Below are 21943 nucleotides of genomic sequence, written 5' to 3'. Positions count from 1 at the left end.
TTGTTTGATTTCATGATTCCTCTATGTGGTTGAATGCAGCCAAGTATTAATCAACCACAAGTAATTACCAACTCCCCCGCAATTTTGTATTGTTAGCAAATAAGCCATTGTTACCCGGTCGACCATAACTGTGTGTTTTGACGCGTGGTTAATTCATATGGAGATAGTGATTATGAACAACATTCTCTTTTTTTTCTGAATCCAAATATAATTTATGAAAGCTTGGACACATGCGTTGTCATAGTTACGTCATAGTTACGTGTTCGCACAGCAGGGGGAATAATATTCTCGCAAATTGTAAAATTTAAACTCAGGCCAAATGACGGAGTTTTTCGATCACAGTCAGCGCAGCAATAAGGTGCCGTAAAGTGTAAATATTTGTTCACAAAATGTGAACTCTCGGCGAAAATTTTGAGAAGGTCTCATAGAGCAATGAACCCTAGGGCCATGGCACACGAGGCAATTTACAGGCATAAAAAAAACTCTAAGAAAACTGCAAGAAGAATTAAAAGCAGTGGACACTATTGGTAATTACTCAAAATAATTATCATCACAAAACCTTTCTTGGTTACCAGTAATGGGGAGAGGTTGATAGTATAAAACATTGTGAGAAACGGCTCCCTCTGATGTGAAGTAGTTTTCGAGAAAGAAGTAATTTTCCATGAATTTGATTTCGAGACCTCAAGTTTAGAACTTGAGGTCTCGAAATCAAGCATCAGAAAGCACACAACTTCGTGTGACAAGTGTGTTTTTTTCTTTCATTATTATCTCGCAACTTCTACAACCGATTGAGCTCAAATTTTCACAGGTTTGTTATTTTATGAATATGTTGAGATACACCAAGTGAAAAGACTGGTCTTTGACAATTACCAATAGTGTCCACTGGCTTTAAAAGACATTCACATTTGTATGTTGACATATTTTTCTTGAGGATCGTAGTACTGTAGTTGGTTGCCTCCAAGTTGCCTGCAAAATGATGATTGTAGCTTTGCATGGTGTGAAAAAAGAAGAATAAACTATAGTTTACTTGCGGGTACAACCATGTACTGAATCTCCTTTGTGGGAGTGTTGGCTCTGAAAAGAACCGGTGTTGTCTCGACGTTTCGTACAGTATACTCTGCTCGTCTTCAGGAGAAGACTGCAAAAATTGCATTGTGTAACAGTGCCTTTACATTTCATGAATATCAGACAGTTCATGTATTAAATCTCCTTTGTGGGAGTGTCGGCTCTGAACAAGACCGTTGTGGTTTCGACGTTTCGAACAGTATACTCTGTTCGTCTTTAGGGGAAAACTAAAAGAACTGTCTCGTGTAACGAGGCCCATGGCAATTCGACGGGTCATTGTTTATGAGGTTGGCGGTTTCATCAGATTGGACCCAAGTGAGAAGAGACGACCGCACATCTCGAAACAAGAGACCAAGTTTTGTTCATTTTTGTCCTCCGTTTCTTTCCATTTAAAGGGCTTTGATATCTTTTGTAAATCAAGTTTTTGGTCATGACATGAATCCTTACTCGCTGTAAATGAAGGTGTATGTAATAGTTTTTATCTCTAGAAGTTCAGTTTCATGAGTCGTCTAGTTTTTTAGTGAAAAAAGGTGAGATCACAGAGCAAAGTTTTCAGGAGTCGCGTAAATCCGTTGTAGGCCTACATGCTTAAATATTTTTCGTCTCATGAGACGACAATTCTTATCGTGAAATTGTTTTACTCATTTCTCAAAAACTACAGTACCTCAGCATATAATATTTTAAGGGAAGCTTCAACCATCAGTATCTTCAAATCGTGTTGTAAGTCTGTGAATGTTTTGTGTTTTGTTTCATATAAAAGTACCCAGACCCTTTAAATGCAGTGGACACTGTTAGTAATTACTCAAAGTAATTATTATCATAAAACCTTACTTGGTAACGATTAATGGGAGAGGTTGATAGTATAAAACATTGTGAGAAACTGCTCCCTCAGAATTGACGTAGTTTTCGAGAAAGAAGTAATTTTCCACGGATTTGATTTCGAGACCTCAGATTAAGAATTTGAGGTCTTAAAATCAAGCATCTGAAAGCACACAACTTCATGCGATAAGGGTATTTTTTCTTTCATTAATTTCTCGCAACTTCGACGACCGATTGAGCTCCAATTTTCACAGGTATGTTATTTTATGCATATGTTGAGATTCACCAACTGTGAAGACTAGTCTTTGACAATTACCAATAGTGTCCAGTGTCTTTAAAGGATTTGTGCCCGTCTCCCGGAAGAAGCAATTTCTGTTCTCTTCCATCAACTATATGATCCATCATCATGCTTTTGTATCCCTGCAGTATACAGAGAGTTGTATAAATGTCACGTACATCGCGGAAATGTAAAAGGGTTTCAGAAATTGCATCAATAAATTAAGCCAGCATTTATGACGTATAGCTGGCATTAAGTGGCCTTAATAGATGTCAAACTAAAATTGTCGATTTACTATAACCACTCTTGTGGAAAGCAATTGTCAGTTTTTTAAAAAGGGTGTGTTTCATAAAGGGGTCCTTTACTTGAATAGCCTTAATGCAGATCTTAAACAACAGTCAGTCATTTTTTCTTTCTTTTCGTAAAAAGCTTATAAGAAGATTTTTATTGATTTATATACTACTTATTAATAATATATCTCTTTTATTTTAATACACAACTGTACATTTTTTAGTGAATATTTTATCTATTGCCCAGTCTCACTCATGCATAATGTCCATGTCCCTTTTGTTTGATAGTGCTCGTTTTTGTGTAAATTGTCCTTGCTATTAGGGAAGAGGGGAAAAAAGCTTTTGCTTCTTCTTTTTCCTGCATGTTAACGTCAAGCTATTTTTCTATTTTTTATTCATTAAGTTTTCCTTAGTACAAGTTATTATATGTTTTCTGAACAATGTTATCACACTGTATTGATTAATGTTGACAAGAAATAAATGTATCTGAAATGGAAAAACTTATAAAGTGCATAATGCAGGAGCCTCTATGCGTAACACAAAACATAAAACAATGTTGATTGATTATAATATATAAAGCAATCGTTACAAAATAAATTTTCAAACAAAATTAGTCTTTAAAAGTCCCTTGAAAATTAGAACTTTAGCTTGGACAAAAATCATAATGACCCTCTATGTGTGGTAACTTTATCATCTAAGTATATTAAAACAAGTCAGCAATGAGTACTTGACTCTGTAACCCAATAAATATTTTCTTTTTAAAGGCTTAGGAATCAAGTTTCCAAATAAATATAAAATTATATCAGATGAATCTGTTCATCACACAACCAGACGTTATCGACCTAACATTCACATCCAATAGTGTCCTGACCCCAGCTAAACATCAAGAATTGTTCCCATTCCCCGGCCGCCCAAGTTCAGAATATAGTGAGAAACCGTTATTCAGAAGCTACCCATTCATACACCGTCTCACTTGACTAAGCAAACAGAGTTTGCTCCCCCGTCCCTTTGCATCAAGCCGCCGCGGTTGGAGTGCTGTGTTCACCCAAGACGCTAGAGATAAAAAGGTTCCCTCGCTTTCTTCGAGCATCGTGCTTCATCCGTCTGAAAGATCTCCCCTGCATGCTCACCTCACAATTTCTGTTTCCCTCCACAATTTCAAAGGCCGTTTTGTATCCACGCGGTTATAGGGATATAGATCTCTACAGCGTGGTAAGCGAGCGTGTACAATTTCAAACGTGTTTTACGGTCGAGTCAACCAAACTCAAAGAGCTTCGCTTGATGAAAAAAATGAAATGCAAATACTGGAGAGATATTGCTAGCATTGTGTGTGCACACAGTCTGGTAGGCTTACGTAGTCGGTATCCAAACCAGTTAGTTTATGGTTAAGATGTTTTGTCTGGGGAGGAGGGTGGGTGGAAGGGGGCGTGTGTCATCCTTGCCTGATCAATAGCATACTTCTGGGAAAATCACCCAAAACAAAAATGACTACCGTCATATCTTCAAATGTTGTAAGTTTAATGTAAATATCTCGACATTGTGTTTTGTGTTGCAAAAAGTACCCAAATCCTTTAATATTGGACGTTATTCAGTAAACTCAAGAGACACTAACAGTATTTTAATAAAGTTGGAAACGTAGATTTTTTTCTTTCCAAGAAGTCATTAGGAATTCTTATTAATCACAGTCCATTACCGCAAGAGTTCACAAATCGGATACCTAAGTGCACTTGTCAAAAGCAAAAGGTTGATTTAAAGGCAGTGGACACTATTGGTAATTGTCAAAGACTAGCCTTCACAGTTGGTGTATCTCAACATATGCATAAAATAACAAACCTGTGAAAATGTGAGCTCAATCGGTCATCACACCAACTGTGAAGGCTAGTCTTTGACAATTACCAATAGTGTCCACTGCCTTTAAAATAAATGGCACTAACTTTAGTTAGATCATATAAACAGCTGCTTTCAAAAGTAGCCTATAACGTATTTAAGACAACATTTGTTTTTTGTTTAAACGTAGGTTTATAGATGGCTAGCTTTCGATCCAAAACGGTCCAACGTCTTTTAGATAAAAAACTGAATGAGACATTTTTGGGGTAACATTAGGCCTATTGACTGTTTTAAATGCATTGGGTCCTTATAACTGTATGGAAAGAAATACAATATTGCTTAGAAGAAATGTGCTGGTGCTATAAAGCGAGTAAATTATAGGGAGGTAAGGGAAAACATTGAGTGACGTTTTAAAAAATTGATTTTTTGAAACGCGAGTCAAATTTCTAATTCTGAAGTACAAATGCGCAATTAATGACAAGGAGCTCATCCAAAAGGCTTTCTACAAAACTGTTTTACAGACATCTTGAGGGGGAAGGATAGAGGGAAGACGTTCTTGTAAGCACCTCTGCCGTCATTTATTCATGCTTCGCCGCCTCGTCTGAGAAGACATTTATCAACTCGGGTCACTTCGCCAGTCAAACGAAGTCATAAATTTGTTTCGGAAGCCGCGGCTTGTATTTCCGAATCCGACAATTCACGTTGTACAGAGTCCTGCCCCGTGTACATTTCCGCTCCCGTCCATAAAATGAGCACCCGGGGGAAAATGCTATAAAAAAAATTCACAAATTCGTCCAGGACTGACGTGATTGTGTGTGTCAGATATCATAATGTACGAAAATGCATTATTTTGTCTCATAGCCACACGAGACCCATCCAGCATCATCGGGGGGGGGGGGGGGGGGGGTATTGCGTTCGAGATATGTATTATGTTTCTTGAGGTCATATTTCACGAGGAGACTTTGAGGGGGAAATTCATTATCATTATCTCTGGCTCCGCTAAACCCGCGCCGAGCGAATCGACAGCATTGAGCAGCGCGGGAAAACTCCACTGTTTTTCCCGCCAATCCATCGGGAACTGCGTTGGTCCAAAGCCTACCGAATAATAAGGACCCAAGGTGACCCATTAAAACCGACTCTGAATGAAACCGGCGGCCCCGGGGGTTTTAATTTCAAGTTCCATCCAAACATTGAAGGTAAGGCTGTCTTTACAACGGATCTGCACTGCTGTTGCACTCAATGCCAGAAAAATAATTTTAAAAAATCCAACATAATTAAGTTTTGATTTTAATATCGCTGATTTCACAAACAGATCAAGATTGGACTGCAATTCTTGCCTTGGCTTTAGACCCCATGTGAAGCTCTTGGGGAACAAACTCTAGGTTTCTATAGATATTTCGTTTGAACGAATGTGCTCAAAAACAATCTGGACATGAGCCTGGGATGAGGAGCTGAAGTAGAATACCACACTGCCAAAATCAATGGTACCTTCAAAAAGACAACTGACTTTGCGCAAACCTTGTATGAGACCTTAATATACCTTGTAATATCGCAAATACTCGGTGCGCGCGCTGTGGGCGCTGAATGAGGTGCATGCTGGTCTAGCTAGCGTTCAAGTTTGATCCCTAGCAAGACCACCTCATTCAACAGTTAACGCTTGCGCAAAAAAAAGGTATTTGCGAAACGGTATATGCAGATGACGTCATTTGAGTGTAGAGCGACCTCGGTTTATTTTGTGAGTAAAAATACACATTCAAACCGAGGACCTATAACAAAAGGAGACAATACGATCCACGGTTTGGGAAAAGTCCACAGTTGGAAAACGTTTACAAAACCAATAGGAGCTGCAGCCAAATAGTAGTGTTAGGCCGTATCCGAAACTGGCAGCTACACTACGGCTACGACTGTTGCTAAGGGTGTTGCTAAGGGCGTCCTATACTTCAACACATGATGACGTAGACATCTAGCCGTAACGTAGCCGTAACTGCAAATTCGTACATAACCTAGTACACGGCTTTGGACATTTCTGAACCTTGAACCTTGAACCCTGATGAACTTGGGTTTGTCACAGCATCGACGCGTGTTTAACATCCACTAACGTATTCAGAAATGTCTGATGTACAGTAAACGTACATTAAGACAATATTCTGAGTAGCAAAGCCGAGGAAAAAGTTCCACTCGACAAGCCACATGGTATTGATTCAATGGGCGGGAGGAAGCTCTATAGACGCCGTGGTTTCGACCAAATGGACGGGTAGAGTGTTTGAACTGTTTCGATCAAATACAGGAACTCTTCGGAACAGTTTCAACAATGTGTGTTTACTATAGCGAAAGAGGAGTTGCTGTGATTTGTTGTTGCCAAGAATATTAATACTTTGTGTTTTCTCTAATAATAAAGGATGACTTAACAAATCTCTTATTTTGATGTATTTAAAAGTGAAGATTTGTGTAAAAGTGAAAGTGCCAGAAGAATTTGTCGAAAACATTTTAGGTGAAAGAGAAGAGCAAACAAAAGCGGAAAAAATGAAGCAACAAAAAACAGAGGAGTTTTTAAAACATGCATCTTTTAAAGACACTGGACACTATTGGTAATTGTCAAAGACCAGTCTTCTCATTTGGTGTATCTCAACATATGCATACCATAACAACCTGTGAAAATTTGAGCTTAATCGGTTATCGAAGTTGCGAGATAATAATGAAAGGAAAATCACCCTTGTCACACGAAGTTGTGTGCGTTCAGATGCTTGATTTCGAGACCTCAAATTCTAAACCCGAGGTCTCGAAATTTAAATTCGTGGAAAAAACACGAATATTTTGTGCAAAAGTGTGCTTTTAGTTTCACTATTCTCTTGCAACTTCGATGACCAATTGAGTTAAATTTTTTAAAGGTTTGTTATTTTATGCATATGTAATGAAGGATACACCATGTGAGAATACTATCCTTTGACAATTTTACCAAAGGTGTCCAGTGCCTTTAAACAAAAATTGTAAATTACCTTGGAATAAAAAAACGGAAGCTGGACTGATGCACTTATAAAGCTATACTTTGATCTTAAAGTACATTGGGAAGTAGCAAAGAGTAAAATATCAATGCAAACGTCTAATGGAGGCAGGTGGTTGAACACACCTGCTGTTGACAAGTATATAAAGCAGTTGCATCACGACTGGCTGTAACAAGTTTGAATCTACACGTGGTATTGTACGATGGTAGTCTTTAAAGGCAGTGGACACGTTTTGAAATCGCAAAGACCAGTATTCTCACTTGGTGTATCCCAACATATGCATACAATAATAAACCTGCGGTGCAAACTTGGGCTCAATTGGTCATCGAAGTTGCAAGAGAATAATGAAAAAGAAAAAAAATTGCTGTAATACTTTGTGTGCTTTCAGATGCTTAATAAAAGGCTCAAAAACTACGTTACTTCAGAGAGAGCCGTTTCTCACAATGTTTTATACTATCAACAGCTCTCCATTGCTTGTTACCAAGTAAGTTTTTATGCTTAGAATTATACTCAAAATTTTGAGTAATAACCAGTAGTGTACAGTGCCTTTAACCAAAGAGGTTTTTTTATTTATTCTGGTGATATTTTGACCCGGGAGTTTGTTTTAAGCGACTCGGGGGAACGACCTCCATGCACCCCACAAGTCAAGCCGCTTCTCGAAGCAGGAGCGTACCCCTCGTCCGTCACGGCCGCGCCGAGGAGGCCCCGGTTCGAGAGGGGTCTACCCACTCCTATGACCGACCCAACACAACCCTAATGCACTTTCAACACAAACTCAAGTGTCTTTTACGGATGGGGAAAAAACTCAGGGGACTTGCCAATAATTCAATACTGAGAATTGTATAAACAGTATGTATGACTAACTGACTAAAACAATATAGGAGTTATGCTGCTTTCACTTAGCATAATGCAGTCAAATCCAAAGTAGATAGTTCATGGGATTTAAGGCATTGCATTGTTGGTAATTACTCGAAATATTTTTTAACATGAAAACTTACTTGGTAACAGGCAATGGGGAGCTGTTGATAGTTTAAAAAAGAAAACATTGTGAGAAACGGCTCCCTCTGAAGTAAAGAAGAAATTTTCCTTAAATTTGATTTCGAGACCTCAGATTTAGAATTTGAGGTATCGAAATCAAGCAAATTCAAGAAGCACACAACTTCGTGTGACAAGGGTAATTTTTTCTTTCATTATTATCTCCAAACTTCGACGACTAATGAGCTCAAATATTCACAGGTTTGATATTTTATGCATAATTATGTTGAGATACACCAAGTGAGAAGAATGGTCTTTGACAATTATCAATAGTGTCCAGTGTCTTTAAACAAACAGTACAGCTTATTTTCAGAACAGAACTGAGGAGTCTTCCGATTTCCGACAATCAACTCCGCTGTAGTAAAATATATAGCAAGACAGTTCTCGAAAGAACATAAATTCCCCGACAAGTAGATACACACACAGTGAGCTACCGAAAACCAAAATATTATATTAATATAGTTCACTTGGAAAATTGTTAGGGCTATATTTCATAATCAACTAGAGAGCTTTAAAGATGAGTTTTTAATCGGCATAATGGGTCGAGAGTCAGTTAAAGTAACTGTAATGTCACTCATGGGGGTGTGGGCGATCGGTGGTTAGCCTTTGCGTTGTTATCATGACGTAGTGTGTGCGTGGAAAGGCCACAAGACTATAAACTCTACGTCAAAGGCCACTGTCATCAACAGCACAACATGATTGTAGGTAAATAGTTTTAAGCGAAGTTCATTGTTTATTTTTGTCAACTTTGTGGTTTGGTATAACGTGATGATCAACAACGCCTGAATCTGTCTCATGGTATAAACAACAAACTGTCGGAAGGAGAAATGAGGCAGTGTGTTACGCACTGCATAAAAAATGTGGTCGATATAAAAAAAAAGTTTTGTTTTTACTGCACTGACGACACTCTTGGGAAATGCAACATTTTGGAAAGGGATTGAATGTATATTTTGCTTCTCTGTTGCAACACTATGGACTGCAGCTGTGCACAATATTGAACAGAGTGCATGCGGAGCCCCCCCCCCCCCCCCCCTACGTACATTCCCGGACGGGTGGAGTAACTCCAATAAGTTATTGTCACAGAAGTGTCACAATCTAGTCTAGTCCAAGCGACAATCGTCGACGTCCTGGCCAAATCCTAGCGACAATCACGTGACGTCATTACTGGGATGGCACTACACATTAGCCGCCATTTTTGATGTCAACGTGCACACGTGTACGCGCTGCGCACCACTCATATAGCCAATGATAACTCTTCCTCGATAACTGTTCCTAACCATGTAAATACGATGAGGATTGCCGGAACATAGAGTTGTCGGAACAATGGGTTGCCGGAACCTAGGGGTGTCAGAATACAGGGCAGGGGTCGATTTCACAAAGAGTTAGGACTCGCCTTATCTCGAATTAAGACGAGTAACTTGTTTTAACTTAGGATTAATCTTAAGGTCTGCATGCTACAGTCCATGGTTGGGACTCGTCCTAAGTCCTTAGATTAGTCTTAAGTTAGGAAGAGTTTTGTGAATGTTCACGATGGTAAAAAAAATCAAATTTATTTGAGAACCATTATTTTCTAAACACAAACCATAGCCATCGAGCTTCTAACCATCATTCACAGCGAACTGAAATAATTTCTCGCACTGTACGTACCGCACAAGTAATGAAATATTCGTGGGTTTCCTTTTACCCACGTAGTGCCTGCTTTCATTCAGTCCAGTGTATACGGTCGAGTCAAGTTACAGCACGCGGTGCAGTTTTCTTCCCCGGTAAGTGTACTCCATAAAGTCCCGGAGTGCTGGCACTCAGGGAGCCATTATTTCGTCCCGACCTTGCCCGGCGAGGCTACCTGCTGCTCCCCACCAACCGCTGCTTTCCTCTTCTCCTCTTTCAGTTTGCATTATTTATTAATTAATCAAGATTCCTTAGATTAACAGTAAGATAAACAATGATACTAATATAAGACCGGATTGATTGCGTGCAGTGATTGTCCTTTGGGGATAAATGGTTTTATGCTTGGGTGATTATTTTGTATAGAACCGCCGTTGCATAATTCATTTTGTGAAGACTGTTGTTAACTTAGTCTATTTCTCTGGAAAGCCGTTCGAGTAATGTTCATTGTGTACTCAGCGGAGCATTGGAATAAATCAAATAATGAACGTCAGGGGAAGCAAACCGGTTGCCCATCAGTGTTTCCTTTATTATAAATTTTCAAATTCAATTCTTGTTATTAATATTTAATGGAGAGAAGTCAAGCGGCAAAATTGCGCGAATAATATTTGTGACATTGTAAATACCGCACTTAAAGATCATTGTCATTAATATAGGAGTCATATTTTGATAAATATAGGATGCTTGGGGCGCTTTGCAGCTACTACGTAAACTTATGGTATAATACTATTTTCACATCGAGTACAATAATTTATGCGCGAAGCTATGACTGATGAACACTTTAACCAAACAGTGCTCAATTTACGGCCATGCTTACCGAATAACTATGCGCTTATTATGGTACCTTTAAGAACGTCCTTGTGCTGTAATCGCAGAATTCCGCACTAAGCAGAGACATGAAATGGGCCATGGCCCTAAAATGTAAAATGTAGCCCAATCCCTAAATGTTGCCCCGGTCTAAATGTATAAACTTTTACCAAAAGTAGCCCGCGCTAAGGTTAGAAATTGTCAGTCTTTTGAAATGCCGACTCTGATTTTCCAAAGCTCTTCATTAGTACTGATGGGAAGTCTTCTAAAATTGTATCTCCCTACTAGAAAAGTAGTGCACATCGTCTATCCCAAACCCATCCCCCTCTCTCTCAACAAATCCAATCAAATAACCAGAGGATATTTTGTTCAATAACAAAAAAACTACGTCATCCATTTTGCGATTGGAAAAAGAAACCACTCAGATGAAGATTTGACACCCGATGAATGTGACGTCACACCACGGCATCAGCTTTCAATTCCCTGAAATTAAACTCGCCCCCAAAAAGGAAAAAGGCGTCTGAGAGCAGCGCCACTTGGACCCTCTTAACAGCACGGGGTTTTCATTACAGAAAAATGGTCTGGATCTCATCTCTGCATTGAGTCTTCCCCACCATTTGGCTGTTGGAACCTACAAATCCACTCAGACTATTTCATACAGCGTCTGATCCAGTGGAACATATTATACAAGTCTGTCAATCAAACTACGTTCACTTTATTCGGCTTTATGTTATAAGATTTACTCGCCAAAAACTGTAAAATCTTTTAAAATTTACACCGTGGATGTGGTCACATACGAATACCCAGGAGAGAAACTGCAAACTTACTCACAGACGTTCTCAATGCGTCTGATCCAGTTGAACTTAATATCCAAGTCTGTCAATCAAATAGGACCAAACATTCATTCTATTCGGCTTAAATTATTAAGGATTATTATTATTTTTATTTTTTGTGCCGTATATGTGGTATTTTATTTTAACATTGATGTCGTAAAGAAGTGTTCGCATTCAAAGACACATTTGTTATTCCAACTGTTGCCACCAAAGCGTTAAGGACGTACTCGGCACAACAAAATTACATCATGGTCGTTGTCACATAAAAGACAGCCAGAAAGACTGAAGCTTTCGATACAATAAATTAAATAAAACATTATACATGTTCACGAATAGAAATAAAATGATAATTATTTTATTTATTACCGGGAAACACAACAGGTTCACGTTGTTGTGTACTAAATTAACTTCTGCATTTGTGAATCAATAGCATTGTTATTGAGACTTTTACCCACACACACACCGATGTGTGTAAATACTGTATACTCAGTGCTTTCCCCGAGACCCTGTCTTGTTTTTTTCCACAAGAGTCGGTACTGGAGAAAGTACACATGCTTTTACACACATCGGTGTGCATGTACAAAAGTTTTGCCATCCCCGGTACACAATTATAAATAATGACAGTCTCCTGACGATGACTAAAACAAAGCTAGTCGAAACTTTGAGACCAATTAAGAACTCGCTCCGCGGTAGTAGTGAAGTTAATAACGATCCTATAAGCTAAACTAGCAGTCCCAGCTGATTTTCTACATTCTGGCCATACTGGTAGTAGTAAAACAGCAGAACAGTTCTTTTCGGAACTGAGAGGTCTCAAGAAAATCAGAAAACTACTCCGCAGTAGTAGAATTATAGCAAGACAGTTCTCTGAAGAGAACTCTAGATACAAACATGGTGTTCCCGCAAACCAAATATATATTGTTACCTCACCATGCAATGCCTCGAGACACTTATAACATTATGAACACAAAATACTTCCATTCTACTCCTCTTCTTCTTTCAGTACTAAAAGGATCACGGCCAAGATTACATGAACCGTCTTAAGACCACGGTTAGGAAAAGGCCTTATTCAGAAGCTTCTTGAAATTTAGCGCAGTATTTATTTTGTTTAACTCAATTAAACGTAGGCTCTTCATCTAATGCAACCCGAACATGACTCAAAACCCCGCAATTTTACCGGGAAAATAAAATAATCCAAAGGCTTATTGTTCGACTTTTCAATTGAGATGCAGGAGCGTAGAGTGCATCTTGCCGTTCAGTCACTTGTATTGTTTGTTCACTATTAAAGCCATTATACACTTTCGGAACAGATTTTCACAGATTTACAAATAACTTACAGGGTTTACAGAAGGTAATGGTGAAAGACTGCTCTTGAAATATTATTCCATGAAATGCTTTACTTTTTGAGAAAACATTAAAACAATTATCAATTCTCGTTGATTTATTTTGAACATGTCATTACACGGCGAAACGTGCGGAAACAAGGGTGGGTTTTCCCGTTATTTTCTCCCGACTCCGATGACCGATTGGGCCTAAATTTTCACAGGTTTGTTATTTTATATACAAGTTGTGATACAAGAAGTGTGGGCCTTGGACAATACTGTTTACCGAAAGTGTCCGATGGCTTTAACTGGAGCAGCTATAGCTTAAAGTGAAGTGCAACAAACCCTCGTAGCTACATTTGCATACTATAAAAAAAAGAACTTGCCTAGTGTTAATGTGCATTGCAGAGAAAAGAGTCTTGAATTTAAGTTTAATTATTTATATAAGTGCGGCAACGTTAATCCCACCCGAGTAATATGCCTGTGATATTTCTTCTTCACAGGACTCGGAAAAGTACTGAGTATACAATGATATCGGTGTAAGGGTAAAACCAAAATTTATATTCTTTATTCCCGTTGAAATCTAACATATAATATTACAACGTTAATCCCATTCGTATGAAGAAGAAGAACAAAAGGTTTTGGTGTCCGGAAAGCAGCTCAAACCTTTTCCAGTAGCTGTTTCATAAATAATTTGAAGGATACGAAGGCGAGACACTGAAGGATATCCCCGTAAGAGTGGTTTCCGGTTACATAAGATTACGAACTGGTTACATTTTCTCGGGAGATTTCGTACACGTCGACATCCACACAGGGATAATTTTCTGAGGTCTTTGATTATGAAATGCTCATGTTTCGTCATAATACAAAATGCAAATCAACTTTGATGACTTTGCACCGTGAAAGTTTTCGTTAAAATGTTGAGATATTGTCCTCCGAAGTTATATGAATATATTTTGGAAATTCTGTCTATTAAGCAGTACATGCTTTTCACGGCAATGAAACGGAGGGGGGGGGGGGGCTTATCCAAAGCTAAGGCGGGATACAAGAGAAGATTTGTTCAGCAGCAGATGCAAGACATCTGTGATGAATTTTGTGTTCGACAAGACGGATAGTGTCTTTCGATGACCGCAAGCCGACTCTTCCTCGTGTTTACAATACCAATCAAAGTGTTAAAATATGCTGGGTCCAGATATTATGTCTGTTTGCACCAGCCGATGTTATCTAACATCAACCCATTGATTTTATTTACATCGTTGTTGAAGAAAACAATTTTCTGGAGGTCTTGCCTACTCGCGGATGCCAATATTTACATTCGATGATATCTGTGGAAAGGAAGCCTCATATAAGAACGCAAAGAGTCGCGCCGATCGTGCATCGCAGAGTGGCTTGCCGCCAATTGCACATACAAACATTTTTAAGGTGGTAGTGTGCAATAGGCTATCAATTAGGAAACAGTGTACTAATCTTTCCGAAATTAAGTGCTAAAACAAACAGATACTAAAATAGTCTGATACCTTAGTTGCCAGGATTTTAAACAAAGCATGGATTTCTCTTTTTAAAATGTGTGCTATGTACTCGTTTTCGGCTTGAATTTTTAGTTTCGTTTGTAAATAAATCCTCAGCACTTTTTTTAAAGAAGGAATTTATCAATGTATGCCTACAGTGTATTGTTTTAGTAATAATAGCCGCTGGACTACAAATGCGAAATAATTAATGGTGATAATACAACTAAGTTGACAACTCATGCTTAATATTCATAATAAATAATTTTATGTATTGTTTTGTCTTTCAACGCACGGAAGTATAAAAAGTATAGCCTAATAATATTGTTGTATTTTTTCATATGGCAATTAGCAACAGATCTTAATATAAAGTTTACAAAACTGGATCCGAAAATTGATATTTGACGTTCCTTGAGGACTAGTACACCTTAGGCAGTTATCAAAAAATACTTTTGGAAAATATTTCTCCAAAGCCCTTTATCGGTTCAGCCATCGACCGCCGCACCTGTCGCCTTGAAATGGTTATAAATGATCCCCTCTTCAATTGTCCAGCCCTCTCTCCTTCACTACCTATAGCCACAGGAGAAATTATAGTAGCCTGACAAGAAAGAAGAACTCCCCCCTTGTGTTTGATCAGCTCTGAGCAGCAAATATTGCAGTTGGGTTGTAATCTCTCAGCCTCAAAGAAGAAGCTAATTAGACTTGTCAAGGATGATTTGTAATATATTGAACCGGCCTCAGATCAAGGGTAGCAATAAAAAGAGACGAGGCAAGCACATCGATGGCTTGGTCGAGTTGCTAGGATAGGGACATCTGACCTTAAAGAGAGGTTCTGTGCAACATCGAAAGCTGTAGGTGACTTTGAAATCAATAGGCGATTATTGTAGTTTTTGCCACAGTTACAAATCGAGGTCACTTATTATAGGTTCATCACTTCAGTTCAGTAACCAGCATCTGTACATGCATGGCTTCCTATTATGCATTGTTTGTATAAAGTGTTCTACAGGTGTAGGGATATTTTCCACATAATAAGACCCATTCATTACATGTTACGGCCTACAAGATGCTGTGGTGCAATTTGGCACCCAATCATATAACTTCAATTCAATAATCAACAGCTGAACAGTGCTTCCTATAATAATTATTTTAAATAAATACACATTGTTTTTAAGTGTTCATTATTTCTTAGTGTTTGTTACTTTCAAATCAGAAGACCCAGCCACGTGTAACGGTATACAAGTCGCTGTGGTGTAATCGGCGGCGAATCATACAAGAAAACGCAAGGTTAACCCCTAGGGTTCATACGTGCATTAACAATGGCTTTACGTCCGATTCGAAGGACAAGACAACAATGGTTAAGTGGCTTGAAGAAAAGGCACACGTGTCAAGACCGGGACTTGAACCTACACTCTGCAGAACAGAAACACGGACCTGGAGTCCAGAGCGCCTGACCGTTCGGCCACAATTCAATCACTTCGTAAACTATATAATAGAAGCAACCTTTGTAAAATTGTAAAACTAATGGATCAGGATTAGTCATTGTTTTAGAGCCATGTGTACATTAGTTGCCCATCCCAGAGAATGGTTCCTGCCCTTTGAACCGAGATTTGGGACAACTTTGACCCCAATAACTTTTGGATTGTGTAGCGTGTTGTATTAAAGAAAAGGGGGCTTGGCCAATGATAGTCTCCAACAAGTACAGAAAGTATTATTATTTGCGAAACAAAAGTTAATGTCCTGACTTTTTGACCCTAACAAAGTCTTTCTCGACGGCTAAAATTACAACAAACATGAACAGGTAACTATGTGTAATAAACAGGCAGTGAAGTGGAAATACATGACTAGAGAGAGAGAGAGGGGGAGTCAGAAAGCACACAGAAAAACGCAAGGGGTAAAATGTATTATCATTTGTCTGTTTTCAGCAACCATTCAACAACAGAAAACTTGACCTCTTTGAGGAGCAGATGTCCTCCCGTCCTCGATCTGCGGCTGCGTACAACAACCTACAACATGAATTATGGGATAAAAAGATGGCCGACGATGAGGAGGCCGATGACGTCAGTGATGACGAAACCAACTACGAAGAAAGGAAATGGCAGTCCCTTCAGGACAGGGTGGCCGACAGCTACTTTGTGAGAATTGTAAACTACCTGCTGAACAAGGATTCTTTTGGTGGCAGCGGTGGGATCAATGTTTTACCTCAGGGAGAAGAAGGGTATCAAGCCGACGGTATCGAGGTTGAACGACGCGCTTCAAAACTACCGGGTAAGTTGAAATTAGGGACGAACCTATGGGCAAGAGAAGCCAGAAAAGCATGGCATTGCTTTGTGAGTGCTTTGGGCTACACAGGTGATGAGTGGAGTACATAAATGTCATTGAATTCGGAAAACAAAAAGGGGCAAGAATTTTTTCAGATAACATTACTATTAAAAGAAAATGACGATTTGGTGACATAAAGGCCATCGGAGACGTGCCCATGTATAGGTCCATAGTATTAAAACTACCCAAAATACTCACTAAAGGTGCAACGTTTGTTTGTGCAATTTATGAAACATACACTTTTAAGCTCGATCCCAAGCTATTAACTAACATCAGGCAGCGTTAATACTGTACATTCAGACGAGTAAACCATGCACTATACCTTCTGGGAACTCCCTCGACTATTTGACCCCTGGCTTGGTAATTACATATAAACGTACAATGATGTTCATCTTGACAGTAGCCACATTGCATTGCTATCAGCGCATTGTGTACATGCACCTCATAGTCTGGTGGACTGACTCCATTCTAATTGCAGTATCAAACGATTTATGTTGTGAGCCAGACTGTATTAATATATTGGCTGCTCTGCACGCTGTCGATTTCACCAAAGTTCTTCCCAACTTGTAGGACTAATCTCAGTACTTTAGTTAAGTTCCGTATACATAGACGTTAGGACGCATTGAACCGTCCCAAGTTAGGACGAGTTACTTGTCCTAACTCGAGATAGGATTAATCCTTAGCGTTTCGTGAAATCGGCTGCAGAGCACTTTTGTTCCGTTATATCCATATCGCACATAAGGTTCAATGTCCATGGTGCTGCCTATACATTCTCAACTTCGATATACCAATTGAGCCCAAATTTTTACAGGTTTGTTGGATGCATAAGTTGGGAATACTAAGTCAGAATATTTTTGCTAACTACCAAACGTGTCCGGTGCCATGTGTCATTACTTCATCAGCACTAATGGTAACTGAGTATCGCTATACTCTGGCAGCAAATTGCGCCACAGCACCTTGTAAAACATTACATGGTGCTATAAGAATTAGGTCTCATAATTCAAAAACAGTCCCACATCTTGCAGGAAATACTGTGTTACAGCGCCAGGAGCGTCACTGAGTGACGGACATGTGCGCTATATAAGAAGCCACAATTATTATTATTAATTATTATAATTATTATACGATAGTCTGACACCAAACCCAGCCTGGTTCAGATACACACAGTATAATGTATGCTAAAGTGTTGGGTGACTCCTCCGGGGCTAGCAACAGATGATTTTTCACGTCCAGTCTCGAATTGTTTGCATTATGTTGAAAGGAAGAACACTTGCTGATTCTGATATCATTGAGAAATGCGTCTGCAAGTATTTGGGTCAACACCTACAGGTCCCAATTTAATTTCATATTAGCCATGCTTAACGGTAACCACATTTTCATGCTTACTGTATGGAACAATCTGCTGTGGTGCAAGCGCAATTCACCAGTTAGCAGAAAAATTAAGCGGTAATATTGCGCGTTCATGCGGATTTGCATTGTGATTTTTTTTTTTTTTTTTTTTTCGTGCAGTAAGCACCTGAAGGTTAGCACGCCTTTTCGTGTGCTTTTAAAGCGCTTTGAAATGGAATTGCACATATAAGCAGCACAAAATCCCGCCGCTAAGCAGCTTTATGAAATGTGTGGACTGGTCTCCTTAATTTATTCACAAGGATCAATACAGTTACTGGCTTTAATGTATGCACATGTACGTCGAATTTAACTGCAAATCTCCATGTATATGGGCCATGTGAAATTAATGGGATGTCAAAGGTGGTTATGGACGTAGGCTAAAAGGCAGCTCTGACGTAATTCATGGGCCTCTATAGAGTCACGTCAGACGTTCAGTCTAAACTCGTAGGTGGCCTGGAAAGAAGTAGAATATTCATGTGAAAATTCAACCACTAGATCAAGACTTGTGAAGTGTTAGTACAATGACTAGTGAAGAGCAGATAAGTTTCTTGAAGATGAGATTTTGAAGTTTCAAGTGGTGCAAGTATCAGTTAGGCAGAACGCCATCAGCGTCGTGGGCAATACAGCTACAGTTGCATAACAATGCTACGCTATCTTCAAGTCAAGGAGACTCGACCATCTTGAAATATTCACCCTGGTAAGAAAAGAAGAAGAGACAACAGAGCCATACACCGAAGAAGAAGAAAAAATGTAGATCGGCCTGAAGATATAGATTTTTCAATTCTACGGAGAGGCATATTGCTGGGGATAAATTACACACCGAAGACGTTGTTTTGGAGCGGATTGCGTCTCTGGTATACCGTGGGTGTTGATGCCTCGATAACCCCCGGGGCTTGAGATGCCCGGCTCCGCTCTGTACGAGCTTCTCTCGGAGTAGTTCCGGTTCACTCGCCGGGTCCTTCCATCATACCCTCCTCGGTTACTGAAACCTCATAACCGGAACGACTTCTGTGAAGAGAGAGAGAGAGAGAGAGAGACGGTTGTGTATGGAACAGACGACTGTTTTCTGTGAAGCGTTTAACAAAACATGGTGACGTCGCGCTCTAATTTTTCCTCCATGCACTGACCAACGAGTCACCGTGGTCAAGTGGTTTTAAAAACTGCATGACTTGCGATCACAAGGATTTGAGTTCAAATCCTACCCGAGCTAACCACTGACTTCACAATGACCAGAATAAATATTGTCCAGCTGAATCACAACTTCCTGGTTTGTGATAATCCTATAGATATTTAGCCAATGTTTGTATGAGAGAGATTGGCAATTATTATCCCTTGATGGGAAGATCATCTAAACAAAACACAGAAACAATGTGAGCGTACCTTAAGATCATTTTAAGGGTTTGAAACTTCGACATGGTGGCATAAAGAGAACATGTGGTTAACGTCTCAACGTTTCGATCAGTATTTGATCGTCGTCATTTGTAAATGTTTAATGGAATCCCATTTTGTAGTGAAACTGGTTTACTCCCTGCTACGTCAATGGCTTAAATCAAGCGATGGAACAGTCGTCGTGTTTTTCTTATTTATAAGGAGCATCAGGTTAATCATTACACTATAAAGTAATATTCAGAAATAAACAGCGTCCAAGACACAGGTTGCTTTATGAAGAAACGACAACATCAAACCATGAACATTCACATCAATATAAAGTCATAAAGTTACATGAACAAGGTTGACTTATTAACCGTCAATTTAAAAGTCACGTGCCTCTGAACTTGCATGAAACTTTGCATTTTAAAACGCGCCAATCCATCTCCCGGTCCCCGATTCACATCGAATAATCCTCATAGGAACACACAATCTAAGAAGCGATACCGTGCGCGGTAGTCTTCTTTTGTTACAATTTTTTTTTTTTTTTTTTTGGGGGGGGGGTTGAAAATTGATATCTCTTTCCGAAACCGCAGTACTTGGAATTGAACAGTTTCTCCAAATGCATTACTGTCCAAGGCTGTCGTATATCTTACCACGTTAGTTTTTATTGACGTGCATTTTAAGTCATTAACAAACATGAATGTAAATACCCTTTAAACAGGTTATCCACTGTTGTTCACCGAGATGAATTGTATATGATCACCTTGAACGAAATCACAGTGACCTTTGCATTTTGCTGTTCCCTTGTACTTAAATGTTCTGTCAGCAATTAATCACATACGTTTTCATTGGTTTAATAATCAACCATTCATTCTGTACAACTAACGCAGCCTATATAGCTCCACATTATTAGAGCATTTCCTGTTTCCACCAATTTGTGCAAAATTGAGGGAATCCTAACAGTGCAACCCGTTAATAACAAATTACCATACCATTAACACCCATAGATATCACACCATACCACCAATTAAAAGCCAGGTACTACACAAATGTACTGTACCAACCCCCAGGCGTTGTATGCAGTTCAATGGGCGGGCGAATTATGATTGCTGCCAATTTGGCGCGTTTCTCATTACCCGAATCGGAAATTAAGCATTTTCCTCCTGAACGTTTTTTTTTTAGAAGTTCGAGCTAAAAGGAAATGGTTGCAACCTTTGTACATGCGTCTGTAATTGGGACTGATTTATGATATATTGCTCCCGGATACTATATTCTGTATAATACAGGTTTGTGACCTCATAGCCAATACGATTTCAACCTTTTATATTCTATAGTTTGACTTCAGATTTTATATAAATCGGGTTATATTTTATGCATAATCACAATTAAAGTTATCCACTATATTATTCGACAGCCATGTCGACAACCTGTGTGTTTTTGCACGTATTCGAATACTGGATCCAGATTTGTTCTCTTCACGTGTCAGAACAATGTACGCCGGAACCAATTTAACAATATTAAAAATTCAGGCATGATATTGTCTATATATTCATACCAAATTTATTTTTTTTATTCTTCGGACAAAAAAAGCAAAATGTACGTACCAATACGTATTAAACGTACTTACCAATTCGGTATATTCAAAAGAGAACTTGTTATCTAAAATAGGTCACAATATTTAGATTGATGTAACGTTGTTATAGTTACATGCCCTACAATTCCACTTGAGTATAGACGTGCATTAATAGTGCCTTGTCTGTACACCCTCATTTTTGTCTGTACACCCTCACAAAAGGGTGCCACATTCACAAGCACACTAGGACACTAGGCCACATTAACAAGCACTGCAATTTATCTTGGGAAACTGAGTGAAGTTAAACATTTAAATCAAGCTGCTAATATGGTAGCCGTGATGTAGTCTGCCACTATCCATTTCCCTCGTTGTTTTGTCATATGGTGCTCTCCATACTCCATGACGCGTTTAAGGGCAGTGGTTTGGGATTGCAGGTATCCATGACAATGCCACTATCAATGGATATAGAAACCTTTTACATGTTTATCAAACTTTCAACTGTTCCGCCAATATAAACACTTCTTTGTAGCTACAAAATAGATAGATACATATTCTCGACCCCCCCCCCTCCAATAGCCTTGTGTCAAAGCCTTCGTAGCTTCGTCACTCGACTAGCGTGGTATCTCCTTCCAGTCGCTTTGGATCGCGGCTCTACAAAGCTGAGGATACGCCACGAAGAAAGGCTACTTCCCGAGACCACCTTCTGCCATTACTAGATTACAAACGCCCTCTGTCTGGCTCTTGTCTCTGACATGGGCCCAATTATTTCATAGAGCTGCTTTTAACGACCAATTTGTGCTTACTGTACGATGCACACGAAAAGGCATGCTAAACTTTTGGCGCTTTC

General features: G+C 39.2%; 1 protein-coding gene and 1 long non-coding RNA gene across 2 annotated transcripts in view; one reads left to right on the top strand and one right to left on the bottom strand.

Moving 5' to 3' along the window:
* Positions 1-21943, top strand: part of LOC139952952 (chymotrypsinogen A-like) — a 43533-nt gene that overhangs the window by 1165 nt on the left and 20425 nt on the right. The window contains exon 2 of the mRNA XM_071952289.1: positions 16367-16709. Coding sequence (XP_071808390.1) covers positions 16367-16709 — 343 coding nt within the window. The remainder of the gene's footprint in view (positions 1-16366; positions 16710-21943) is intronic.
* LOC139952954 (uncharacterized) overlaps positions 1-21943 on the bottom strand; it is a 37535-nt gene that overhangs the window by 7176 nt on the left and 8416 nt on the right. The gene's annotated exons all lie outside the window — the stretch shown is intronic.

The sequence above is a fragment of the Asterias amurensis genome, chromosome 21 (assembly GCF_032118995.1).
Source record: "Asterias amurensis chromosome 21, ASM3211899v1".
NCBI classification, from domain to species: Eukaryota; Metazoa; Echinodermata; class Asteroidea; order Forcipulatida; family Asteriidae; genus Asterias; species Asterias amurensis.
This window is presented reverse-complemented; position numbering and strand designations above follow the sequence as displayed.